General features: G+C 43.8%; 1 protein-coding gene across 4 annotated transcripts in view; it reads left to right on the top strand.

The window, feature by feature from the left end:
* Positions 1-537: 537 nt before the first annotated feature.
* RNGTT (RNA guanylyltransferase and 5'-phosphatase) overlaps positions 538-27,800 on the top strand; it is a 241,884-nt gene continuing 214,621 nt past the window's right edge. For 2 of the 4 annotated variants that reach the window (XM_040983756.1, XM_040983757.1), the window contains exons 1-6: positions 573-807; positions 13,059-13,168; positions 16,241-16,344; positions 16,428-16,516; positions 24,041-24,116; positions 25,807-26,047. In XM_040983756.1, the coding sequence (XP_040839690.1) occupies positions 744-807; positions 13,059-13,168; positions 16,241-16,344; positions 16,428-16,516; positions 24,041-24,116; positions 25,807-26,047 (684 nt within the window). In that variant the 5' untranslated portion in view covers positions 573-743. Of the gene's footprint in view, positions 808-13,058; positions 13,169-16,240; positions 16,345-16,427; positions 16,517-24,040; positions 24,117-25,806; positions 26,048-27,800 lie in introns of all 4 variants that reach the window. The other 2 variants (XM_040983758.1, XM_040983755.1) reach the window with 2 other exon arrangements.

Raw genomic sequence — 27,800 nt, 5'->3', positions numbered from 1 at the left:
GCAGTTCTGGCCTCTTGGGAGTGAACCATCGGATGGAAGATCTTCCTCTCTGTTTTCCCTCCTGTCTGCATATCTGCCTTTCCAATAAAAATAAATTTTCAAAAGTAAGTAAATTTAAAAAATAGCAAATTTTGCCCCACAAGCAGAATTGTTAAAACGCTTGGGATCTCAGCGGCTTCAAGGGCCCGGACACAAAGCAAGGGTTGTGACGGTGGAGGGAGGCCCAGTCCAACAGGCGCCTTCAGGAGGACGGCCGGCCAGCGGCAGCAGGCGTGACGAGGAACAGCTCGCCGCCCTTCCATCCGGGCGTGTCTGTCAGTGACGTACGTGGGAAAAGAAAATACGGGACACGTAGCCCTGGGGGAGGGGGAGCCCGAGCGGGCCGACTGCGCACGCGCCCAGGCCGGGCGGGGGCGGGGCCACGTGGGGCGGGGCCAGATCCGCTCCTCCCATTCGCCTTGGCCTTAACTCCCCGCAGCTCTCCCCTTTGCCCTCGGAAAGAAGGAGGCGGAGGCTTGAGAGGGCGGAAGTCGCGGTGCATTGTGGGCTCGCCTGAGCCGCCGAGTGCAGCCTGAATGAAAGTGGCGCGCGGCCCCTGACGGTCCCGGCCGGGAGCGGCCGGCGTTCGCATCGCGCTCGGCGTTCGGGTGCCGCCGGCCTCCGGTGGGGATCGGACGGCGGGGAGGCGGCGGTCGAGGCGCGGCGGGCGTCCGACAGGCGGAGCGCACTGCACGGCCCGAGACATGGCTCAAAACAAGATCCCGCCGCGGTGGCTCAACTGTCCGCGGCGCGGCCAGCCGGTTGCAGGTACCCTGGGCGGGAGGTGGTCCAGCCCCGGCCGGGCACGGCTGTAGGCGCTTTCCTCCCAAGAAGCTGGGTTTGCCGAGCGTTTGGGGAGCTGGGACGGGATGGTGGGAGGAGGGAGGACGGACCCGTCACTGCACCTGCTTCGCCGAGTGTGGCCAGAGAGCAGGACGCAGGTACTTGTTGGAAGGACTTTCTAGCTCCCGAGGGAGGGGACGGGACGGATTCTAAGTCAGGAGCTGCAGCAAGACGGGCAGGCAGGCAGGCGTTTGCGAAGCGAGTTTCGTAGCAGTTTGAGGTTGAGACATCATAAACTTCCTAGTCGTGCAGTTTGGTAAATGTAGACGCGACACACAGATGTATCCCAGGAGACAGACACTGCCTGCCTCTGGGCAATCCCCTCCTCTGTAGGCCACCACTCATCTACTCGGTGTCACTGTAGGTTAGTTTGCGTCTTCTGCGTCCCTTTGACAGTCTAGACGTATTTTGTAGAAACCTACAGTATATGCTGTGTTTTGGGGCGTACTTGTCTGGCTTATATTTTGCTCAACCTTGCTACTTTGAGATGTATGTCTATCGTTGCAAGTAGTAGTAGCTCATTTCTTCTCCGGGTTAAGTAGAGTTCGCTTCGTTAGGGATGTCTTTTTCTGTTGATGGTACTTTGGGTTGCTTCCAGTTCTTAACGATTACAAGTAAACCTCCTGTGGACACTCACGGATGTTTTCTGGGTAGACATAAATGGTGCATTTCTTATATGAAAATCCCTGGGAGAGGAGTTGCAGGGTCACATTAAAGGTGTTTTCTAAGAGACTTTTAAAGCAGTAACATTTTCCATCAACACTGTTAACGCATGGGAGTCTGTTTTTTTTTTCCCCACCTGCTTCCATACACTTGGTATGATCGATCTTATTAGTTGTAGTCTTTGTAATAGACATGGATTGAGATGTTACGGTGTTTTGGTGTTGAGTACCTTTTTACAGGAATAGCAGAGTTTTGCTATATCTGCTTTTGTGAAGTATTCGGATCTTTTGCTGTTTTTCTCTTTATGTTAGAGCTCCTGATGTTGCAAACACACATTGCCTGTTGAAGTCTCTGCCTTACTTTTTGAGTTTCTTTTGAAGGGTGAGTGTTTTAACTGACTTCAACCTACTGTTTTCTACTAGTTTCTACTAGTTTTCTAGAAGCTAGTTTTAAAGATTTATTTTTTATAATTTTTTCATTGGAAAGGTGGATATACAGAGAGGACAGACAGAGAGGAAGATCTTCCGTCCAATGATTCACTCCCCAAGTGAGCGCAACGGGCCGATACTATGCTGATCCGAAGCCAGGAGCCTCTTCTGGGTCTCCCACGCGGGTGCAGGGTCCCAAAGCTTTGGGCCGTCCCCGACTGCTTTCCCAGGCCACAGGCAGGGAGCTGGAAGGGAAGCGGGGCTGCCGGGATTAGAACTGGCGCCCATATGGGATCCCGGGGGTGTGCAAGGCGAGGACCTTTAACCACTTGCGCCACCGCGCGGGGCCCTAGAAGCTAGTTTTAAAATGAAAAGATTTGTAGCTGTGAGTCCTTAGTAATTATGTATCTGTTTATAGTAGGCGTGCCTGATTTTTTCAGATTATGGAAGAAGAGATTATTGCAGTCACTTTTTGTTTAGACTCTTCTGTCAGCTTTTCTTTACATTTCATCTGAAACCCTCCACAGAGCCAAATAAACAGTGGATTAAGGGGATAGTAAAGATGACTTAAGAAAATCTGTGGGGAAATGTGTTCTTTGAGGCAGCTGATTTCCTGGTGCTCTACTCATCTCTGTATATTCCTGTTGTTGTACTGAAAACGGCTCTACTTGGTCATCACTGTGCTTCAGATTGGTCACAGTGATTTATAGTTTCTTTGTAGGCATTGCTCTTCTGCTGCATTTGACTTTGTTTCCCGTATTCTCTCTCGCTTAGTATGAAATCTTTCTGAATATGGTCTTCACTGTGGAGTTGTGAGGAAAGCCTTAAGCCTCGGTTCCTGGCTTTGCCAGCCTGAGGAATTCCCTGGATGCCTGGGTTAGTTATTATGCTGTTTACTGTGGAAAAAACAAGATCTTGCAGAAGTTCTTGTCAAAGCAAATGTTCAAACGTTTTGTATTTGGGATTAGAAAGACAGCTTATAAATCAAATTTGTGTTTTTAAAGATTTATCTATTTATTTGAATGTTGGAGTTGCAGAGATGGAGATCTTTTCTTCCAGGGCTTCACTCTCCAGATGGCCACAGTGACCAGCGTTGGGCAGACCAAAGCCAGGAGTTTCCCATGCTGGTGGGCAGAGGCCGTTTCTCCCTTCTTTTCCCCAGGCCAGTCACAGGAAGTGGAATAGCTGGGACGCGAACCAGCACCAGTGTGGATTGCTGGAGCTTTCCCCATTGCAACCCTGTTCCCTAAGACAGACCCTCCAGTGGCAGCGACAGTTGCTAGAAGCATAGGACAGGTTTGGCTCTGGCTGTGGATCGATAGCGGTATTGGGTGCCTTTTTAAAGAATCATGCTCTGCTGGTAATGCAGAGTTTTGTTTTTTTTTTTTTTTCCCTCTTGCTGGCATATTTTGGCCTCCAAAGTTAGACTCGATTATTGTGATTGAGTTACTAAGCTTGCCTACCTGAGTGTATTCTCCAGATAGAACCCTGGGCCTCATCCTTGGTTCTCGATACTTTTAGAAACTAAAGTTTCTTGACAGGTTTCTCTGCGTGCTCCTAAAGTTCTGTGTCTCTGTGTTGCAGCAGTGTGCAAGGACCACATGTAGTTTGGAAATGTGGGCTTAGCAGGGCAGGGTATAGTAGCAATATTCTTGAAAGCTTTAGCGGGAAATAAGACACACACATTCCCGTTTTCAATTTTTACCTTTTTGTTTCTGATTATAAATGTAATCCACAATCACTGAATAATTTCTTTGAAAGAGGAACACGTGTTTTGGCTGTCTAGATTGGTCTTTGACCAGGATGCCCCTCATCAGCACTTGAAGTTCATACTTTTTCTGAATCAGAAAAAACATGACACCGACTGGGTGGAACTTGTTCCCCTGGGAAGTCATTTTAATTTTTTGAATGCTGCTAGCTTTCTGGTAAAAGAGATAGGGCCGCTCTTCTGAAAGTTTTGTTTTGTTTTGTTTTTGGTAATAGATCTCAGGTAGTATTGTGAAGGAAATGAGCGTCTCATTTCTTTAAAGTGCATCATACAGCGTAAACTTGTTTTGCATGAGTATGTAAGAAACTTACTAAGAACATATTTTTTTGACAGTGGTGGTGACTTTGAGTTCATTTCCATTAGCAAATATTTGAGTGTCTGCTTTGTGCTCGTCTTTGGAGCTAGGGAGATGGCTAAGAGATATAGAACGTCACCTTAGAAGCACATTGTTGGGAATAGTCAGCCATCAATGTGAAACACAATTCTATTGTAATAAATACAGCAGTGATACAATATTTATATTAATTATGGCAGCTGGACAGCTAGGAGGTGTTTTTTTGGAAATGCCCTGTTAGGAAAGGATGATACTGGTGGAAATCATGGACTGAAAAAGCATATATTCTGTAAGTGAAGGTAGGACGTTTGAGAGTCAGTTTATTAAGGTTTATTAGGATGGGGATGAAGAAGCTTAATATTTGCAACACATTTTTTTTCTAAGCACTGTTAGGAGATGTAGCTTTCTAAACATTAATATATGATGATTTAAAACTTTGCTGTGTTTTTAATGAATGGACAGTAGCAAGAGTGGAGATAGGGAGAGTAGTCAAGAACTTGGGTTAGTCTAGATAAAATACAGTAGTGATGGTTTGTAAGTGGGCAGTGGGGCATAGAAGGATGATTAAGGAGGATAGGCTTTGGTTATCTCAGCAGGTGCTGCTGGCATGGAAGCTGTTACTCAACCACCAAGTGCAGTGGTCAGTTTGCTGGGAGTTAGGACAAAAGGCAGTATACAAAGTTACAGTTACCCTCTACTTGGGCCAGGTCTCTTAACTCCTCAGAATGTAGTCACCTCCAGGAGAAGAGACTGAAGGGTGGAGGTGGGGGTGGGGTGTTGAAGAGAGAAGCATTCTGATTTGATTGTGGCCTATCTTAAACAGGAGACCAACAGCTAGATTTTGTTCAGTGACAATGAAGTAATGTTACTATGTTCTTGCCCACACATGATGTGTAAGTGAATTTGTGATGAGGAAGTATGGATAAGAGTGTGTGTATTCAAAGTTTAAAAAAAATGTGTGTATAGGCCCGGCACGGTGGCCTAGCAGCTAAAGTCTTCACTTTGAATGCACTGGGATTCCATATGGGCCTCAGTTCTAATCCTGGCAGCTCCACTTCCCATCCAGCTCCCTGCTTGTGCCCTGGGAAAGCAGTTGAGGACAGTCCAAGGCCTCGGGACCCTGCACCCGTGTGGGAGACCCGGATGAAGCTCCAGGCTCCTGGCTTTGGATTGGTGCAGCACTGGCCGTTGTAGCCACTTGGGGAGTGAATCATCGGACAGAAGATCTTCCTCTGTGTCTCTCCTCCTCTGTATATCTGACTTTCCAATAAAAAATAAATAAACCTTAAAAACAATGTGTATAGTACAAGGAGTGAAAACAGAACTGAAGTTGGAAAGTGTTAGGGGTTGTTTCAGTGCTGGTAGGAATGAACTAACAGATTGAGATACTGAAAATGGGTATGGAAGAAGGATTGCCTTTTATAATTTATTTATTCGTTTTATTTATATACTGGAAAGGTAGACTTATGGAGAGGAGAGATAGAGAAGGTCTTCCCACCACTGGTTCACTCCCCAAATATCTGCGATGGCTGGAGCTGAGGTAATCTGAAGCTAGGAGTTCTTTGGGGTCTCCCACATGGGCACGGAGTCACAAGGACTTGGGCCATCCTCTGCTGCTTTCCCAGGCCACAAGCAGGGAGCTGGATGGGAAGTGGAGCAGCTGGGACACGAACCAGAGCCCTATGGGATCCCGGCACAAGCAAGGCGAGGATTAGGCCATCATGCTAGGCCCTGTCTTTTTATTTTTAATCTTCATTTATTCTTTAAGGCTTTATTATTAATGACTTAGGTTTTTTCCCCTTTGTTTTCAGTTAGGTATAACGTTGAATGGGGACGGTAAGCTTGGTATATTTTAGGACTGAGGAAGCCAGGAGTCCAGAACTCTATCTGGGTCTCCCATGTAGGTGGCTGGGATCCAGATGTGTGCTACCACCAAGGGTGTGCAGCTGGGATTTGAACCCTGTACTCTGCTACGGGATGCAGGCATCCTGAGTGGTGGCTTAACTGCTGTGCCAAATTCACATGCAGGAAAAGATGGGAATGTTCGTTATAGATGAGAGTTAGTGGTGTGTGGAAGGATTGCCTTTGCGATTGGTGATTAGGATCTATTGCGTCACGTGTCTTGAGCTGTGAGGTTTAGGCCCAAAAGAATTAGGAAATTGAGTTCATAGAGGTTTTTCTTAGGCGAGTGTGACTGGGGTAAGGAGGGTGGAACAAGGAGAGAGGTCAAGAGTATTTATGGACATTGGTGCTAAGCTCTGGTGTGAGGTAAAGGGCAGCCTGAAGGAGCTTATGGAAATAGGATTGGCCTCAGAGACTGTGGTGAGAGAGAGGATCTAAAGGGACAGAGCTTCCTGCTTATCATGTCAGCTACTTACTGCATTTGCTCACTATCGTGCGCTTTCTCCAAAAGTGTGTGTTATGAAGCAGATTTTTTTCCTGTGTGTGTTTTTTTTCCCCCACTGATTATCCATGTGCTCAAAGCCTGTTGTATTATAGGCACTCACTCACTGGTGAAGTATGATAATCTAGCTCAGATGATGGTGACGGTGGTGGGAAATGACCAGATGCTGGAAGCATTTTGAAGGTGAATCTGATGGGATTTACCAACAGGTTGAATGTAGTGCATGAGAGGAGAGGAGTCCAGGATAGCCCCAAAGGGTTTGGCCTGAGCTGCTAAAGGTGTTACCATTTGCTGGGATGGGGAAGACTGTTCAAGGAATAGCTTTCTGAGTTGCGATATTGAGGGACCAGATTTGGATACCAAATTGAGGTATCTATTAGACATGAAGTCGGAACTGTGTCACACAGACAATTTGATATCTGAGTCTGAAGTTGAGGGAGAGTTGTGGGCTAGAGGTCTAAGTTTACAGATCATCAGCGCATTCCTGGCTTTCATTGCTGAAGCTCAGGGGAGTGAGCACGGATAGAAAAGAGCTCCAGGTCTTGAGCCTTCAGACAAAAGGCAGAGGGGCTGGGGAGAGATCAGAGAAACACACAGCAGATCAGGAGGGTGGAATATCCTGGAAGCTGGAGGAAGAAAAGGGTTCAAGAACTGAATCAGTTGTTTCTTAGGTTTCTTATGTGAATTTAGCAAAACGGAGATTATTGGTGACTGAGTGAAGCTTAGGTATTTTCTTATTGTTGCTTTTGTTTGGAAAACCTGTACATCAGGACTAGTGTTGTGCTTAGCAGGTCAAGCTGCTGCCTGTGATGCCGGCATCTCATGTGGGTGTGAGTTTGAGTTGTTTTTTTTTTTTTTTAATTTTGTTAAAATGTGAGTTTTCAGTCTGGACATTTTCTTTAAAAGATGTTTTTATTTATTTGAAAGTCAAAGTAATGAAGATAAAGAAATGGAGAGACAAATCTTTAATCTGCTTGGTTCACTCCCCAAATGTCTGTAATGGCTGGAGCTGAGCTGGTTTGAAACAAGGTGCCAGGTGCTTCCTCCAGGTCTCCCCTGCTGATACTGGGGCTCAGGGACCTGGGCTAAGCTCTGCTGCCTTCACAGGTGCATCAGCAAGGAGTTAGCTCAAAAGTGGAGTGTCAGGGACTAAATACAGGTGCCACAAGCTGTGGCTTTCTTTACCTGCTATGCCACAGCACTGACCCCCTAAAATAAGTTCTGAAAATAGAGAAAAGATGTATCAGTCAAAAATAGATCATTTAAAAATTGAATCTGTTAGGTGACTTTCCCCTAAGTGATGCAGAAAAAAAAGGTCTTTTGCGGAAACTATCATCATTGGTAATTGGAGAGTGAGCTTGGCTTTCATCGTCATCATGGCAGCATATTTTAGTATTACTATCTTTAAGGTTCATCAGTTGGGGAAAATTCCAGCCTAAGAACCATATAATCAGGAATAGCAAATATTGACTTAATAGTAAGATTGAATTAATTTACTTTATTGTTAATTTTCTAGTACCATGTCTTTAGGAATTTCAAGTCATCAGCTTTTTTTTTTTTTAACTATATACCCTTTATTGGCACTTATATTTAGAAAAGGAAAATAGTTTAAAAAGATAAAAAGTATCTTGCAAAGACACTCTGTTTTTATAAAGGCTGTGCCCTGATCCTTCTCACAGACATTTTTTGTAACGTTTTCTATTTTTTTTATTATCTTCTTGGCAGTTTTTACATAATTAATTAGGGTAAAAAGGTTCAAGGGCTACAGGAAAATGGGTAAGACTATTAGCTCCGTATTGTTACCTTCATGTATCTGAGGTAAAGGGGATTTTAAGGGAGAAGCCCCACCCAGGCTCCCACCCACCCCAGGTCCTTGATGTGGGGCATGCTCTGAGATTCTTGGTAAAGTGGTTTGATAGTTCATCAGTTATGAATTGCTGCCAATCTCACCACTCCAAGCACGATAAGGTCGTTGAAGAATCCACTGATTGACATAGTCCATCTTAGAGTCTCTCTTTGCCCAATTTTTCACTGCCAACATATAGCTGAGGTGGTTGATTGACTTGTTCTGTCCTCTGTATTTTCATGGTTAGGGTTCTGAATCCAGAAGCTCATTTGGGGGGGATCCCCAAAGAAACTTTGAGGTGTTCCCAGACCAGATTCTTGTATGTACTAGCAAGCACAGAGCCTGGCACAGTCCATCGCCCCGATCAGCTGGTGGTTGCAGTTGCTGGGTTGGTTCTGTTTCCAGTGCTGTCTTCCATGTGAACCAAAGGATGTTGCAGTCCAGCCTGATTCTGCCCAGCACACCCTCAGCCCTCACACAAACCAGTGGGAACTGCAGCCTAATCGGAGCAGCCCACAATAATCCCCACCAGACCCTCCCCCTGCCCTGTTTTGCCAGTATGTGTAGCAGACTAGTCCAGTCTGTCCCACATCCCGTTCGGATCTCATACATGTCAATGGGTATTAAAGCCTAGTTTCATCTAACCAGCTCCACTATCCAGCCCTCACGGATGTTGTTGGGTGCCTCTCTGTCAAGCCACCCCAGCCCTGTCCCAGTTTCCTGCTCTCCCATGGGAGTGGTAACCCAAGAGGCAAGAGTCCCCTTTTCCCTCCCTGGCCACTCCTATTCCTGGATTATGCACTCAGAAGGTGGTTGTGTGGTTTAACCATTAAACCCAGTGCCAGCTTCTACCAGCTGATGCTGCAGTTAACCCAAACAGCCCTCACCCACTCTCCTTGTAGCTTGCCCCAGTAGGAACAATCAGCCCAGCCTGGCTTTTCCTTGATCTAGCTCACATGAGGTGCACAGGTGTTGTAGCTGTGCTTAGTCTGGTCTGCCCCCATCCCAGCTCACGCTCTCCAGTGGGAGAAGCCATAGGCAAGGGAACCCTCCCCCATTATCCCGCTACTGGTTCCGCCCCCTCCGTTCCTGGTTCTCACACAGGTATTGGTTGGATGCTGTGGTCACATCCAGTACAGGCAACCTCACCTTGGCATTCTGTATTGTGCACTGTTTTTTGTAGGAGGACATTGTGACCCAAGAGGGTCAGCGAGCACAGGATTACAGTTGATTGGCTAATAATTGCATGAGAACAACCAAATGGCTACCTTTTGTATACCTGATTCGATATCATTTGTATAAGAACAGTTGAATGGACAGTATGTGTGTGAGAACACTTGGTGGAATATGCAAGACAAAAGGAGTTCCAAACAAAAGCATAGCAACTGTTACTGGGTTTTGTTGAGGAGCTCAATACTTCTTCCCTTATTCCACATGACCCTCAGTGTGTAAAGTCTGATGCCACTAATAAACTTCGGCTTTGACCATCAGTCAGGGTTTAAACATGTTATTATCGGCGACAGTGACAGTTTTTGTCGTGACCGAACCTGGCTCGGTCCACACTCTATTCTGGTGCTTGGTTTTGGCAGTGGATGACGTGAACTGATTCAGCCTGGTCTGCCCCCGACCCATGCCAAATGTATGCCAGTGGGAAATTTTCCATGACCTGTTCTGGGCTGTTTCTTTCCATGTTTCTTGCATTTACCTGCAGGGTCTGTGTCCTGCCAGGGGAGTTGCCCAGGCTCCTCCATCAGAACATCTCCAAGTGCCAGATTTCGTGCATACCAGCAGGTCCATGAGCCAGCCCTGCTCAGTTACCTCCTGTCCTAGCAGGAATGATGGCTTTTCTTGACTGGACTTCAACCCCATTTGGTTCTTGCTGTTGGATGTTTCAGCTCAACCATGGCTCATCCATACTCACATACAGCTCACACATGGTTCAGTAGGGGTTGAGACCTAGTCTAGTCAATCCCACATCTACCCTGGTCCTCCAGAACACCAGATGGTGTTGCAGTCCACACTTGTGCCAAGGGAGACTACAACCGTTTCCTGATCAGAACGCAAGCCCCCTTCCAGCCCATGCGCCCATTGGTGGGAACCTCAACCCAGTTAGGCTGTGTCCCCTTAACTCCCCAACTGGGCCTGTTCCCAGCAGTAGATCACGCGCATGGCAGTGGTTGCTCTGACTTAGCCTGGCTTAGTCCCTCATCTGTCCTGACCCTTGCCTAGGAGACTGTGGCTTAGCATCCCTGGTTCACGCAGACCAGTAGGTGCAAGAGCCTATTTTGGCATGACCTGTGCACCATGCTGGTTTCTAGTTTTGCTTGTGGGCTAAGGTTTGCTTAGTCCTGCCCGGTACACCCCGTACCATTACCAATTTACACATTGGCCAGCTGTTGGAGCTACTTTGCCCAGCATTTCCCATCCCCAGGTCTGAACCACATGTTCACCATCAGGAGCTATGACTCTCCAGGGAAGTTTCCCAAGTTCCTCCACTTGATCCAGAACCTGCTCTCATACATACCATTGGGTTTTAGGCCAGTGCCTGGCACAATCTGGCTTTCCATTTGGCCTTGTATGAGCTGGTGAACGTTGCAGCCTGGCCCACCCCACACCCTATTCAAGATGCACATTTGTGTGCTGCTGCCTTGACCAGTCGAGACTATTGTTGGTTCCTTTATTTGTGAGTAATGGCAAGTTCCTTAGTCACACCTAGCTTAGTCCATCACCACCCAAAATCTTGAGCTAACCAGTGGAGCTAGTATTTCCACGGAGTTTGGTCCACACATCCCCCACAGAATCTACCCCTGGATATGGTTCTCTCGAGTGCTAGTTAATGTCAAGGCCGTGCCTAATGTGACCGTTTCCTGATGCATCATCCTGTCAGGTAATACGATATGATCCTGCTTGACAAGCCCTGAGTCTCAGCTTTTGCATGGACTGGTGTTCGGTGGTCAGCATTGTTCAGTGATTACAGGTTCTTCAAAGGAAAAGTTACTCTGTCGTTACTTCTGTCACAGCCCAGAAGCACAGTGGGTTCAACGTGGAGTTATCTAAGCATCAATTCAACGAACAAAAACCCCAGAGCTCCCGGCCGGACTGCCAGCAGGAAGAGCCTAGAGCCAAATGGCGCATGGCCGCCCAGGGACAGCTCACCACATATAGGTGGTGACTGGAGTCAGGGATCTGAATATGGAGACGCCCCGGCCTGGCGCCAACCAGCAGCAGGCAGGCTGCAGGAAGTTTCAATTCCCAGTCCCAAGGTCATACCCCTCCCCATCCCATCCACTGTCCAGTGGGGCCGGCAGGTGACCCCGGGCCTGCCTGGGCCTGCCCGGGCCTGCTCCGGTCCTGAGACCCACCTCCTGCCTGGTGTACTAATGGTGTACTAACTGAGAAGGGAGCAGGCCCTGGAGCCCAGGCATGCTTGGGGACAGTTCACAACGTGTACATGGTGGCTGGAGTCAGGGATCCGAGCCAGTGATTAGCTTTTTAAAAAAAAGTTTATAATAATCTGCTTGGAAGTCAGAATGAGAGAGAGAGAGAGAGATAGAGATCTTTGATCCTTTGGTTCACTTACCAGTGGCTGTAACAGCCAGGTCTGGGGCAGGCCAAAGCCACCCAGGTCTCAGGTGACAGGGCCACAGGCGTGGGCCACGGGCTGCTGCAGCCCGGATGCGTTAGTGTAAAGCTCTGTTGGAGGTGGTGTAACCGGGACTTAAACTTGCTCTCTAGTATTGCATGTGGGCTCCATACACAGTGGCTTAGCTTGCTATATCACAACACCTGTTCTAAGTTCATAACTGCTTAATGTAGTAATTTAGAGCTTAGAGTTTACGTGATAAGTTCCATTTTCTGGTAGTTTTTCTGGTAGTCAGAGTTACAGAGAAAGAGGGAAAGACAGAGGGAGAGATACCTCCCATCTGCTGACTTGCTGTCCGACAGTTCATAGCAGCAGTGCTGGGCTTGTCTGAAGCTGAGAGCCTGCAGCTTCTTCTAGGTCTCCTTCGTGGGTGGGTGGGGGGGGGCTAAAGGACATGGGCCATCTTCCTGCTTTCCTAGGCCAACCAGGTAACTGGACAGGAAAGTGGAGCAGCTGGGACATGATTCTGTGTCCATATGGGATGCCAGTAGTGGCAGGCAGAGGATTAACATGTTATGCCACTGCCCTTCCAAGGTTGTCAAAAAAATGTATCTATTTGTCAGCATTTGTTTGCTATACTGCACTAACTTACTGAGGCAGACTACTTTATAAAGAGATGTTTATTTTGGCTGCAGTTGTAGAGACTCACAGTGTAAAATTGGGCAGACCTCATTGGTTCAGTCTCTGGAGCTGGTGATCTGGTTTGCAGAGTCCTGAGGTGGCACAGGGTACCTCATGGCCAGAGACAAGAACTGTGCATGTCTTTGCCTCTGTGTGGCCCTTCTTCAGGATTCACCCCTGGGGCTCCACTCAAGGCACCAGCCAACAAACACTGTGATTGGGTTATGATTCCTGCTCTCAGTGCCATTAACAAAATCTTTTGGAGACTGACCCGAGTTGGTTGGGAAGATAGTCAGACTATAACAATTTAGTGCTCTGTGAACAATTGCACTAACAGATGATTGTTATTATTATTTTTTTTGTTTAAAATGCTATAAGGAGGTGGTTTTATAAGTTGCTAATTGCAGGACTTTAATTTGGAATGTTTTCTTTGCTAAATAAAGTTATTGTCTATCTTAATGTTGTTTAGGAAGATTCTTGCCTTTGAAGACAATGTTGGGACCAAGATACGATAGTCAAGTTGCTGAAGAAAATCGATTCCATCCCAGCATGCTCTCAAATTATCTCAAGAGTCTAAAGGTAAGAACACAAACTTGTTGCTACTGACTTAATATACAGGTTCTGTTGTTCTTCAGGTAAGTCTAAAGAAACCTTTTTCGTTTGAAATATTTAATAGTCTCGGTAGTTGCAAATACTGTACAGAAAATACTTTGCCCAGCTTCTCCCAGTTGTGACATTTTATCTGAAGCCTAAGGAAATTGGCTTTGACATAGTCTTTACTTGGGATCTTTGTGAGCATGTGTGTAATTCTGTACAGTTAAATCCTACGTGTAAATTCCTGGTGATTGTGATGGCAAAACTGCTACACCTGCCCAAAGGAACACCCTCATGCTACCTCTTGTAGTCAGACCCTCTCCCTGCTGTCCTGGGAGCTGCTCATTTGTTTTTGTTGCTGTAATTTGGTCTCTTTGAGAATGTTGCGTAAGTGGGATAGAAGATAGCATAGGACATGAGCTTTTTTTTTTTTTTTTTGCCATTCCTCAGCATAATGCTCCTGAGGTCTGTCCAAACACTATAGTTTATTCTCTTGCTGAAGGAAACTGGGGCTTTCCAGCGGTGGGATGACTAAGGCAGTGTGAACATTCATGTCTCACATTTTGTGTGAATGTAAGTATTCCTTGGTCTGGGAGTGGTACCCTCTGTGCGTTTGGTCACTAGGCATAGCTTAAGGAGATGCGTGGTTTTATAAGAAACTACCAAACTGTCTCTAGAGTGTTTTTTCCATTTTATGTGCTTTTCTTCTGCTTTTTTTAAAAAAATTTTTTTGTTGGAAAGGCAGATAGACAGAAAGAGCTTCCTTTCACTGATTCATTCCCCAAGCGGCTGCAGCGGCTGGAGCTAAGTTGATCCGAAGCCAGGAGCCAGGAGCCTCAGCCAGGTCTCATGCAGGTGCAGGGTGTGTGGCCTCCTTTTCCAGGCCACAGGCAGGGAGATGGATGGGAAGTGGGGCCACTGGGATTAGAACTGGCACCCATATGGGATCCCGACATGTCCAAGGTGAGGACTCTAGCCACTAGGCCACCGTGCTGGGCCCTTTATGTGCTTTCTTTCCATGTAGCTTTTTTGTAAGAGTAAATGAAACTTTTTTTTTTTGCCACTATTTTTTGATCCTGGTCCAAGTTGTATTTCCGCTTTCTTGAGCTGTGGTGATTAGAGCAGGTTGTAATAATGGGAGACTTACCTTGATCACATCTGCACGGACCCTGCTGCCTGTTCTTGTTACGATCGTGATTATAGGTGCTTGGAGTTTGAACACAGCTTCTTCCTTTTTTTTTTTTTTTTTTTTGTTAAGATTTATTATTTGAAAGAGTTACATAGAGGAAGAAACACACACACACACACACACACACACACACACACACACAGATATGAATATGTTCCATCTGTTGGTTCATTCATTACATGGCCCAAATGGCCAAGGCTGGACTAAGGCTGAACCCAGGAATTAGGAGCTTCTTATGGATCTTCCGCATGAGTGCAGGAGGCCCAAGCACTTGGGCCATTTTCTACTGTTTTCTTTCTGTTGAACATTCCCTGGGTCTTGAAGCGGTGCCCGTTTGGGATTCTGGCATTTCTGGGGGTGACTTTTGGCTTGCTATACACAATGCCAACCCTGAACACATCTTCCTATGACATAATTCAACTCAAAATTCCAATCATTGTTCCTGGTTTATTTACATGTGCTCTATTCATACACTGAGTGAACCTGAGCTTCCATATATGCAAGATTCATCTTATGAAATAGTTAAGTAATAACCACTTAGGTTTTGGAAACCTCTTATTTATTCCTTAGTAAGCTTTGACTCATTTGTTTGTTAATTTTATTATAGTTCTTAAACATAAGCTTTTTGTTTTCATTATGAGTAATCATACTGCAAAGCATAGCTTTTTGTGGAGCGTTGATTACTTTCCTGGTAGTGTGCTAAGACCTTGGCCTTGGAAGTTGTGTGTCCTGGGTTTGAATCCCCATTTGCCACTTAAAAATGTGTGAGGTAGTTGCATACTCTCTTTGTGTTTCATTTTCCTCATCTTACAGTACAGTATGTAGAACAGTGCTTGGCAAAGAGTAAGGTTTGAATCTAAGTCTCATTGCACTGAGACAGAAACTAGCATGATCCTAATACAAGCACTGCAGGAAGCTCATGGCAAATGGACTTAAAAAAGATAAAATTTATATGCAGAAGTTTTTTAAATGCATGCAATTTTTCAATATACATTTTTTCATGAATTTTTTGAAGACTCCTATTATTTTTGCCTATTGTGTAATATGTGATTTTAAATGTTTTGGTCCTAATTCCTCCCTTAGAGTGGAGTGTAATTATTTAGGCAAGTCTGACATTAGGAAGTCAGTAAAAGCAACAAAATGGAGAGAAGAATGATTTACAAGTACAGGTTGTTTCTCTGCAGCGCCTGCCCGAGAGCCTATGTGTCAGAAGGAGGTGGAATACGTGTGAATTGGCTGTTCCTTTGTCTGGGCTCAGGTTAGCTGTGCATTTGCTCACTGAGACTGGCTTGCCAGGCTGCATGTGACTGGAGTCTTCTGAGGTTCTCCACACCACATGGCCCCTGCAGCACTAGCCAGCTTTTTCAGTTAGTGTTCAACAAAAGGAATAACAATTTTTGTTTAACCCCCATAAGGAAAGATTGGCTTTGATGGATTCATTGTGAGGTGGCATAAAGTCTCCAGTGAGATCACATGGTATACGGCTGTGTATGCATTTCTGACTGTTTGAGGAATTTACAATGGAATTTTTTTTTTTTTTTTTTTTGCAAATATACTCTTTTGGAAGTCAGCTGTCTAAGATGTGATTCTACTTTAATGCTTTTATTTTTATTCTAATTTAAATCTTTTTCATTAAACATTTATTTCAGAGACAGAAAGAGATAGAGCTTTTATTGTTTGTTTCATTCCCCAGTTGCTTGCTGAGTTCAGGGCTGTGCCACACTGAAGCTGGGAGCCACTAAATCGTTTCTGGGCTCTGCGCTAGAACCCTTGAGCCATTACATGCTGCACACACGAGGAAGAAGCTGGAATCATTTTGGAACAAATTCTATTTTAGTAATTTTTCCTATTTTCTTTTTCTTTTGAAGGTTAAAATGAGCTTATTGGTAGACTTGACAAATACTTCAAGATTCTATGATAGGAATGACATAGAAAAAGAAGGAATTGCATATATAAAACTTCAGTGTAAAGGGTAAGTTATGTGTTAAGATTGTATAATACCAAAACCTTTTATTGACATTTTAATTTTTCATTAATTTTCCTTCATATTACTAGACATGGTGAGTGCCCTACAACCGAGGTTACAAATACATTTATTCGTCTGTGTGAGCGGTTTCATGACAGAACTCCACCCGAACTTATCGGTATGTCTGTGTTATTTTAACTATTATTGGATATTTTACAGTTTTACGTGTGACTTGTTATTAAAAGCTTTTTCTTCTTCTAATGACCAATTATTATTTATTAAATTAATGAACTAACTGTTCTGAGTTACAACAAGTGTATTTATGTAATTTCTCCATTTTTTTGAGGTAAAGCCCTAATTGACCCTCTTCAGATACACTGTTCAGAACTTCTACCTGAAATACAATACATCTGAAAATTGTAAAAAAATAAAATATATATAGATATAAGTATATATATATATTTATATACATATATATGTAAACTTTTTCCGCATAACTTTGCACTTAACATGGAGTGCTTCAAAATATTTTTCACTCAGGATATTTCTGGGAGTGACCCATGATGTATGTCACCATAGCTCGTTTTTGCTAGAGCGTAGTATCTTGTTGTGAATGGGCGTTCTGCCGATGAGCAGGTCCTGCAGCAGGTTTTGTAGGTAGCTCTGTGTGCTAGGTGTAGGCTCATGGAACACAACAGCGACAAAACCAGGCTTCTTTTATTTTTCAGTTTCAGAATAATGAATTGGCACCTTAGCAATCTCCATTGGTGACTGATCCATTTTATTTTTGTAGTATTCATGCACTCATGAATTTTCTATACTTGTATTTATTTTTATTTACGTATTTATTTACTTTTAAAAGATGAATGCATTCGAAAGGCAAAATATAGGGGTGGGGAGATGGAGAGTAAGCTTCCATCTGCAGGCTCACCTCTCAAGTGGTTTACACCAGCTGGAGCCCGGCTGGTCTGAAGCTAGAAGCTTAGAGCTTCTTTGTGGTCCATTTTGTTGGTATGGTGGCCTAAGCGTCTGAACCAGCCTCTGCTGCTTTTCTAGACCATTTATGGGGAGCTGTATCAGAAGTGCAGCAGCCAGGACTTGAACCAACATCCATATGGGATGCTGACACTGTAGGTTACAACTTTACCCTCTATGTCATACCACCTGCCCCAAGTTGATGTATTTAAGTTAATTTCAGTAAATATTTTTTTTTTTTGTTACTGGCTCTGTTTTTTTTTTTCCCCCAAAGATTTATTTTTATTGGAAAGGTGGATATACAGAGAGAGGGAGAGAGAGAGAGGAAGATCTTCTGTTTGATGGTTTATTTCCCAAGTGGCCACAACGGCTGGAGCTGAACCAATCTGAAGCCAGGAGCCAGGAGCTCTTTCACGTGGATGCAGGGTCGCAAAGCTTTGGGCCATCTTTAACTGCTTTCCCAGGCCACAAGCAGGGAGCTGGATGGGAAGCAGGCTGGGATTAGAGCTGGCGCCCATATGGGATTCCGGTGCGTGCAAGGCAAGGACTTTAGCCACTATGCTATCGCACCAGACCCTACTGGCTCTGTTTTACACCAGTGGGAATTCACGCAAGTTGATTTTAATATTACACGGTCAATGTTTTATTCTCTTGTTTGATGACAAAAGATGTTTTTCAGGCTTGGAATCAGTTATCTTACCGTGAGGTCCGATTCCGTAAGTGACAGATAGTATTTAGAGGTAGTCTAGGTGTTAAAACAGTATATCCTGTTATTAAAGACTATGTATGCTTGTGCAGTTATATAATAATATTAATCGTAGTGGGAAAAATACACTGATTCATGCCATATCAGCTCAGGGCAAGTTTTATCCCTAAACAATTTAGCAAAATATAATTTTCAGAGCTTTTTTCAGATTGTAATTAGTAGGAGAGATTGTGGAGCTGATTTGCATTTGCTTATGCATACAGAAATAAACTATGAGTGAGACTTTTGTTAAAGATTGATTTATTTTTTATCTGAGAGGCAAATTTATAGTGAAGAAAGGAGAGACAGAGAAAGAGAGAGAGAGAGAGAAAGAGAGAGAGAGAGAGAGATATCGGTCGGTCGATCTTCCATCCTCTGGTTCACTCCCCAAATGGCTGCCACTGAAGCTAGAATCCTGGGACTCTGCTCGTGTCCCATTTGGCTGACAGGGACCCAAGCACGTGGGCCATCTTTCTCTGCTTTCTTCAGTGTGTTAGTAGAGAGCTAGACTGGAATGGAGCAGTGGGCCTTGAACTCTTGCCTATATGCAATGGCAGTATTGCAATTGGCGCCTTTTATCTGCTGTGCCACAGCACTTATCCCAAGGGTCAGGCTTTTGTAGAGTGGAAAAATTTAAGAATTAGCTTTATGTTGAAAGAGAAAGAGCCAATTTCCTTTTGAATGGTCAAGTGTACAGCAAAATACATAGGGTAGCTCTTGACTCTTAAGTATTTTAGATATTACTAATTATCCCGATTGAGAACTGGTATTTCCACTTAGTAGCACATTTTATTTTGATATGAAGATGGCTTGCTTTGAATCAATAAAAATTTCAGTTATTTGCCGCGCAATGCCTTCATTTTTCATTATTCAGTTTCTTGTTTGTCCTTGTTTTTTTCTCATTTGGGCTGGTGTCTCAGCCTCAGTGGGCTGACACATTGCACTTGGTAGATCTGCGTGGTGAGGGGCTTCTCTGTGCTTTGAAGGATGTTCGGAAGCATCTGTGGCTTCACATGCTGCTACTTTCTCTCCAGTTCTAACAAGCCATGTCCTTATGCTGCTAATGTTCCTTGGAGGGCTATTGACGTACACTGGTCAGATACATTTTTTTTTTTTGTCCTAGAAATTTATCCAGCTAGTGAGAAAGAAGTTAAAAATACTGAGGCCAGGCTGTATTGAAAAAAGTATATTGTCACCAGCCCTTTATAAGCCACTGCTTTGTGGTTTATAAGTATAGCATTTGTTGGGCCCGGTGGCGTGGTCTAGCGGCTAAAGTCCTAGCCTTGAACGTGCTGGGATACCATATGGGTGCCGGTTCTAATCCTGGCAGCTCTGCTTCCCATCCAGCTCCCTACTTGTGGCCTGGGAAAGCAGTTGAGGATGGCCCAAGGCTTTGGGACCCTGCACCCATGTGGGAGACCTGGAAGAAGTTCCTGGTTTCTGTCTTCGGATCGACATAGCACTGGCCGTTGTGCTTACTTGGGGAGTGAATCATCGGACGGAAGATCTTCCTCTCTGTCTCTCCTTCTCTCTGTATATCTGACTTTCCAATAAAAAGTAAATAAATCTTAAAAAAAAAGTATAGCATTTGTGTTTGTATAGCTATAGCTCATCTTTCCCTTGTTAGAGATTGATACAATTTTAAAAGTTTATTTAAAAAGCAAAGTGAGAAAGTAGGAAAGATAGAGAAAGAAATTGTCCATTCCCTGGTTTACTTCTCAAATGTGCACTACGCTGGGGCTTGGCCAGGTTGAACCTAAAGCTTGATCGATGTCTCCCATGTGGGTGGCATGGGCCTAGGTACCCACACCATCTGCTGCTTTACCAGGTACTTTAACAGGTAGCTGGATTGGAAGCAGAGCAGCTAGGACTTAAGCTGGCTCTCTATATGAGATGCTGGCATTGTAGGTAGAGGTGGCTTAATCTTCTGCCATAATGCTCTTTCTGGTGTCTTTTCTTAATTTGACTTATGTCATGTTAAATTATTTTATTGTATTAGCTTGCCTAGATAAATAAAGATAGATCTGAATAAGAAGTTGCCTTGAGGGCCTGGCGCAATGGCCTAGTGGCTAAAGTCATCTTGTGTGTGCTGGGATTCCATATGGGCGCTGGTTCTAATTCAGGCAGCTCTGTTTCCCATGCAACTCCTTGCTTGTGGTCTTGGAAAGCAGTTGAGGATGGCCCAAAGCCTTGGGACCTGCACCCTCAAGGGAGACCTGGAAGAGGCTCCTGGCTCCTGGCTTCACATTGGGGCAGCTCTGGCTGTTGCGGCCACTTGAAGAGTGTATAAATCAACGGAAGATCTTCTCTTCCTCTCCTCCTCTCTGTATATCTGACTTTCCAATGAAAATAAAATAAATCTTAAAAAAAAAAAACCAAGTTGCCTTGAAATAGTTAAGCAAGCTAGCCATCAGATATAAACTGTTTTCTTTGCCACTAGATGGACCTATTCTCATAATAAAATAAAGACAGTTGGAAAAATGCTTCTTTGTTAAACATTAGAGGCATACTTAAGCCTGTAGTACTTATTTAATGGCAATTTTAATATCTATGTATTGTCTTCCAAGCTTTTCTGTAGGATCTTTTTTTTTTTTAAAGATTTATTTTTATTATTTTTTTATTGGAAAGGTGGATATACAGAGAGGAGAGACAGAGAGGAAGATCTTCCGTCCGATGATTCACTCCCCAAGTGAGCGCAACGGCCGACACTATGCCGATCCGAAGCCAGGAGCCTCTTCCGGGTCTCCCACGCGGGTGCAGGGTCCCAAAGCCTTGGGCTGTCCTTGACTGCCTTCCCGGGCCACAGGCAGGGAGCTGGAAGGGAAGCGGGGCTGCCGGGATAGAACTGGCGCCCATATGGGATCCCGGGTGTGCAAGGCGAGGACCTTTAACCACTTGCGCCACCGCGCTGTTCCCTTGTAGGATCTTTTTTGATGAACATTTGTATGTTAATAGTTCTTATTTTGCTTTTAGAATTGGGTTATCCATTAATATTTTGAAATTCAATTGAGTAATAAGACTAAAGCTTTAAGAACTTTAACCTTTCCACTTTAGAGAATATTAAGAGGAATTATACTAAAAGAAATATTTGCTTGGGGCTGACATCGTGTCACAGTGAGTTAGGTAGCTGCCTGTGGTGCTGTATTCTCTGAGCTCTTTTTTGAGTTCCTGCTTCTGATTCAGCCGCTTGCTGTTATGCCTGGGAAAGCAACAGAAGAAGGCCTGAAGTGCTTAGACCTCTTTCATCCCTGTTGGAGACATGGATGGAGTTCAGGCTCCTGGCTTGGATTTCTCCCAGCCACGTTGTTGTGACCATTTGGGGAGTGAATCAGGAAATTGAAGATTTCTCTCTAACTCCTCTCCTTTCAAAAAAGTAAATCTTAAACCATTTTTGCTTATTTATTTGTTTGATTGACAGGAAGGGAGAGAACCCCCGTTTAGTAGCTCCCTCCCCAAATGCCTTCAGTATCTGTGACTGGGCCAGGCTGAAGTCAGAAGTCGAGAAGAACTAGGTCTGATTCTGCCGCAGAGGTGCAGGCACTCTTCTACTTGCATCATCATTTACTGCCTTGCAGGGTCTGTTAGCAGGAAGCTGGAATTGGAGGCAGAGGCAAAACGCCTAAGAAGGCATCCTGAGGTGGAAGCATTCCAGGCTGGTGGCCGCACTGCTGGGCCAGATGCCTGCCTTGCTCTCTTAGATTAGGTACTTTGACATGACTTACTACTGAATTGGCACATTCCTTCCTTCCTTCCTTTTTTCTTTCTTATATTGTTTACATAGTTGAGAGGGTGCGAGCCTGTGTGGGCCTCTGGTTAGGATGGGGAAGTTTAGGGACGGAGGAAGGTGAGTGGAATACATGTTTCAGTTTTTTCCTCCTCTGTCAACAGGGGAGTAGAGGGAGGGGACACTCCTTGCTGTCAAACACCCTCAGCACCCGGGAGTGGGGCCTGGTTCTTTGATGACACGTTAGAGACCCCCAATGTGGGAAAGAGTGTCCGAGGGTGTTACGGAATGCACTTATTCTTTCTTTCTTTTTTTTTTTTTTAAGATTTATTTATTTATTTATTTTATTGGAAAGTCACATTCAGAGAAGAAGATCTTCCATCCCGTGGTTTATTACCCAAGCGGCTGCAACGGCCAGAAATGAGCCAATCTGAAGTCAGGAGCCAGGAGCTTCTTCTGGGTCTCCCAGGCAGGTGCAGGGTTCCAAGGCTTTGGGCCTTGGTTATATTGCTAGACTTATACTAACAGCCAGACTCCATCCTTGTCTGTCTTCAGAAGAGTGACAGTGGCTGCTTGGGTCATTAGGGAGCTGGATCAGAAGTGACTATGCTGGGTTACGAATAGCTCTCTGATATGGAATGCTGACATTGTAAGTGGTAACTTAACTCACTGTGCCACAGTGCTTGCTGTTATTTTATTTTTCAAAGTTTATTTGTTTATTTTTTGTTTAGTTGAAAGATGGAGTGACAGAGAGAGTTGGGGGAGGGGAGTATAAGAGCGAGAAAGAGACATCTCTGTCTGTTGGTTTACTCCCTAGATGCTTGCAACTGCTGAGGGTAGGCTGAAACCAGGAGCTAGGAGGTCATTCTTGGCCTTATGTGTGGCTGGCAGGGACCCAAGTGCTTGAACAGTCAGTTGCCTCCCAGGGTGGGCACTAGCAGGAAGCTGGGTTGGAAGCAGAGTGGACCTTGATACTGCTGGGAACATTGGATGAATGTTGGATGTCCCAAACAGATTTTAACTGTCAAGTACCTGCCCATAAGCATTTATTCAAAAAATTAAAGCTATTGTAAAGATACAGTCAGTTGGTTTCTAGAGAACTGTTGCAGTTTTAATATTTTTATTGTATTACATATTCATTAATTATTTTCCATAGACAGTAACTGTGGTTGATTACATTCTGTTAACATCAACTTTTAGAGGAATTGATGTTCCCATTATTTCTTTATTATGCTTTATTTTCTAGATTCATCCATTGTTTGACTCATTCATTTACAGTTAGAGAGGCAAAAAGACAAAAAAGAAAAAAATTTGCCTGCAGTGGCCAGCACTGAGCCAGGGTGGAGCTAGGGCTGACATGGGGTGCAGGAACACAGTCCAGAACTCCCCTGTGGTGGTGAGGACTCACTTAGAACTGTCACCTGGTGCTTGCTAGGTCTGCACTGTGGGAAGCTGGACTCAGGAGTTGGAGCTTGGAATCCAGACATTACATTGTGGGGTATGGGTGTCTTAACTGCTAACCGAATGCCTGCTCGTGTATTATAAAAATTGTCTTCTGACTAACTTGTCAGTATTTCCCATTGGCTATAGGGGAGAGTGGAAAATTTATTGAATTTGTGAATTGGACATATCTGTGTGTATGCTTATGTCTTTAGTGGAAGATCTTATTTAAAATGGTTGGAATTGGGCCCGGCGCAGAGGCCTAGCTGCTTAATTACTCTCCTTGCATTTCCCGGGATCCCATATGGGTGCCAGTTCTAATCCCAGTAGCCACACTTCCCATCCAGCTTCATGCTTATGGCTTGGTGAAGCAGTTGAGCACAGGCCAAGGCCTTGGGACCTTGCACCCACGTGGGAGACCTGGAAGAAGATCCTGGCTCCTGGCTTCAGATCAGCTCAGCTCCAGCCATTGCAGCCACTTGAGTAAATCAACGGATGGCAGATTTTCCTCTTTGTCTCCTCTCCTCTCTGTATATCTGACTTTCCAATAAAAATAAATAAATCTTTAAAAGAAGTAGTTAGAATTTTCTAGGCAGTTAAGATTTGTAACCTAAGCCAATATAATGTATATATAGTATATTTAAACTTGTAGCTGATATTTTAGATTGTGAAGTTACTAGGTTATAATGTTTTAAGATTTAAAAAATGTGATTTTATAAAATGATGGAAATGTTTTGACTACAAGTTGGGATTTTGAGGTAAAATGTGACCCTTGAAATGATTCATTAATTTTAAACCAAAGCTGCTTTATTTTCCAGGTGTTCATTGTACCCACGGTTTCAATCGCACTGGCTTCCTCATATGTGCCTTTTTGGTGGAGAAAATGGATTGGAGGTATTTGTGTCTTTTTATAATGGAAGAGGATATATTTAGTGATTGTTAAAAGACTTACTGATATTTCAGCTTTAGCATTTTATATTGCTATCTCAAAAGATAATTTTATAATTTAAAATTTATTTACTTGAGAGAGAACAAGTGAGTGAGAGAGTGTCCACCTGCGAGATTACTCTCCATATGCCCACGAAAATTGGAGGTGGGCCTGGCTGAAGCTGGAGGCTGGGCACTGAGTCCAGATCTTTCCTGTGGAAGATAGCAACTTGGAAACTTGGGGTGTCATCTGCCGACACCCAGGGAGCACATTAGCAGGAGACTGTCCCCAGGAATGGAGCCGAGAATGAACCCAGGCACTCTGTGGTGCGACGTGTATGTGCCAGTAGGGATCGTCAGGGCTAGGCCACACACCTGCCCCATTATGTTGCTAAGTTCTTGGTAAATTCATGATTGATAGGATGATTTTCATTTTAAATACGGTGAATTTTTAGAATGCCATTTCTCATACTAGGTAACACTTTAGTTGAGTCCTTAAGAGGTCTGTAAACTATTTATTTGCAGTCTGATTTTTTTCATGTTTTCTAGAATTGTCAGACAAATTCTGCTAGTATCTTGTGCTTATATTCAGCCTTGGTAATCATTAATAGTACCTTTCTGTAGCTGTTGAAAATGAAGCAAAGCTTATACTGAGATATACAGAAAGGAATTTTGTGACAGGTAACTCTGTATAGACCAGTTGACATATTCTTACTGACTGTCTATTACTTGTGAAGTGCATTTATAGGTCTTGGGAAATTAACTGTAGTTACTGTATTTTTTGAGAAAATGAGATATTACTATTGACTGTGGATCATTTTTTATGTCTACAAAGTCTTTCACATAGTAGGTCCTTTCTTGATGGAATAAGCTAGAATCAATTGTTCATTGTGTGTATCCGCAGTGGTTTTCTACTATTTATTTCTTCCTTCCATCTCTCCTTCTTTCCTTCCTTCCTGTCTGCCTCTCTTTTGTTAGATTTATTTATTTATTATTTGAAAGCTAGAGTAGCAGAGGGAAGGAGAGATGTAGAGAGATCTTCCATCTGCAGGTTCATTTCCCAGTGGCCATAGTGTCCTGAGAAGTCAGGAGCCTGGAACTCTGTTTAGGTCTCCCACATATGAGACAGGGTCCCAAGTACTTGGAACATGTTTTGAATTGAAAGCAGAATAGCCAGAACTCAAACCAGCGCTCTTGGGATGCCAGGATTGGCACCTGCATGCGCTTTCTAGCTGTTACCACTCAGATGCAGTATACCCTAATCCTGGTTTCTCTTTGTGACTCAGCCTATCTTGGCATGGCCCAGCTGACATTGGTGCCTGCGCCTACAAAGCCAGCATGCTTTCACGTTTGTGCACATTGCTGTTTGTATTGCTGTGACTGCTGTTCTTTCAAGGCTTTGTTTAAATTCCTCTCCAATCCTACCTAGCTCTCCTAAATCTCATAGCAGTTTAGGAATGATCAGCATATGTCACATTAAAACTGTTTCAGAGTTACAATGTCTCTTCAAAGATTGATTGCCTTCATAATGAGAACCATGGTTTGTCCATTTTTATAAACTTATACTTTCTATGTTCCCTTCAATGTAATAAATGTATTGTGTTGACTGTTTAAGTGGAGAATGGAGAAGGAATTGTATGCTGTTTGTTTTCTGTAGTATTGAAGCAGCAGTTGCTACTTTCGCCCAAGCCAGACCACCAGGAATCTATAAGGGTGATTATTTGAAGGAACTCTTTCGGCGCTATGGTGATATAGAAGAAGCACCACCCCCACCTCTGTTGCCAGATTGGTGTTTTGAAGATGATGAAGATGAAGATGAGGAAGAGGATGGAAAAAAGGAATCAGAACCTGGATCAAGTGCTTCCTTTGGCAAAAGGAGAAAAGAACGGTTGAAACTGGTAATGCTAAAATAAGTTTATAATAGTTTCTGTCTTCTGCAAGCTTATTGAGAGGGATAAAAATGGAATGTTGATTGAGTTTCTTTAGCTAGATTTGTAAGGTTGCTTCATTCTGGCTGTTCTTCCTTCTTTTGTTTCTTCTTTCCCTCCATCTCTTTCTCCCTTCCTCCTCCTCTGCTTTCTTCATTGCTCCCTTCCTTGTTTAGGTTTATTTATTTGAAAGGCAGAGTTATGGAGAGAGAGGAAGAGAGACAGATCTGCAGTCTGCTGGTTCACTCTCGAAGTGGCTGCATTGGCCAGTGCTGGGCAAGGATAAAGCCTGGAGACCTAAACTCTATCTGGATTTCCCACTAGGGTGCAAGGACCCAAACACTTGGTCCGTCTTCTGCTGGTTTTCCAGCTGCAGCAGCAGGGAGCTGGATTGGAAGTGGAAAATCAGTATTTGAACTTGTGGCCATACCACAACACTGGCCGCCATTCGGTTTAGATTCTTAACAGTCATACTCCTTTTTTTTTTTTTTTTTTTTTAAGAGGAAAGAACTGCAGTTGTGTGAATGAATTTTGTTTCTGAGTTAAATCAAAGAACTAGACATTATTAGATTTTGAATTTATTATTAATATTTCTGCAAAATATGGGTAGATAGTTTGTGAATAGCTAATGAAGACTTTTATTATTACTGTACAAATGGTCACAGTTAAAATAACTTATGTATGAACTCTGCTTTCCCCAGAATCCGTATGGTAGTGTTTTTTTAATGCTTTCCATAAAGATGAAGCAAGAAGACTTATTTCCTTTCTAGCTCACTGTAATTAGTCTTCTAGATATAAAAGGACCAACAGGAACATATGAGATTATGGCCTTGGCTTTGGTGCAAGAGAACTGTCAAAAGAAAAGTGCACATATCAGTGTTTGGTATAGGCTGAAGGGTGTGGTTACGGCGAGTCTGAATGCAGGAGCAGCACACATCACTGTTTATCTATTCAGAGGTCAAGGTTCCCTGGTTGAGAAGGAAACACCTTCATTATTTTATGTAGATCATATATTTGTTTATTTATTTATTTAAGTTTTTGTTTGAAAAAACACTTTTATTTTATTTACACATTTCCAATTTTAAGAGCAAGTTAATTATAAATAACTTTGAAAAAGGGGAACAACCCTGAAAGAACTTTTATTTATTTATTTATTTATTTATTTATTTTATTATTTTTTCATTGGAAAGGCGGATATACAGAGAGGAGAGACAGAGAGGAAGATCTTCCATCCGATGATTCACTCCCCAAGTGAGCGCAACGGGCCGATACTATGCCGATCCGAAGCCAGGAGCCTCTTCTGGGTCTCCCACGCGGGTGCAGGTTCCCAAAGCTTTGGGCCGTCCTCGACTGCTTTCCCAGGCCACAGGCAGGGAGCTGGAAGGGAAGCGGGGCTGCCGGGATTAGAACTGGCGCCCATATGGGATCCCGGGTGTGCAAGGCGAGGACCTTTAACCACTTGCGCCACCGCGCCAGGCCTGAAAGAACTTATTTTTAAATCTAATCACTATTTGAAGCTAATTATTGCTTCTGGGATTGAGGTGTCTGAAGTTAGTAAATTGCATAACTAGGAAATCTGTTTGGTATTGTTGGATACTAAGAGAAATGTTTTTAAGACTTCTACCTTCATTATCAATTTACTTATTGCTCTTTGAAGTTATATCAGATTTTTCTGTTAATATATTTTGAGTTGCTACTACTTGATACGTGCAGATATGTGTTA

Source organism: Ochotona curzoniae, unplaced genomic scaffold (assembly GCF_017591425.1).
Source record: "Ochotona curzoniae isolate NIBS_2020 unplaced genomic scaffold, NIBS_Ocur_1.0 contig_3819, whole genome shotgun sequence".
Lineage (NCBI taxonomy): Eukaryota > Metazoa > Chordata > Mammalia > Lagomorpha > Ochotonidae > Ochotona > Ochotona curzoniae.
The sequence above is the reverse complement of the archived record's forward strand: the minus strand, read 5'-3'. Positions and strand labels throughout refer to the sequence as shown.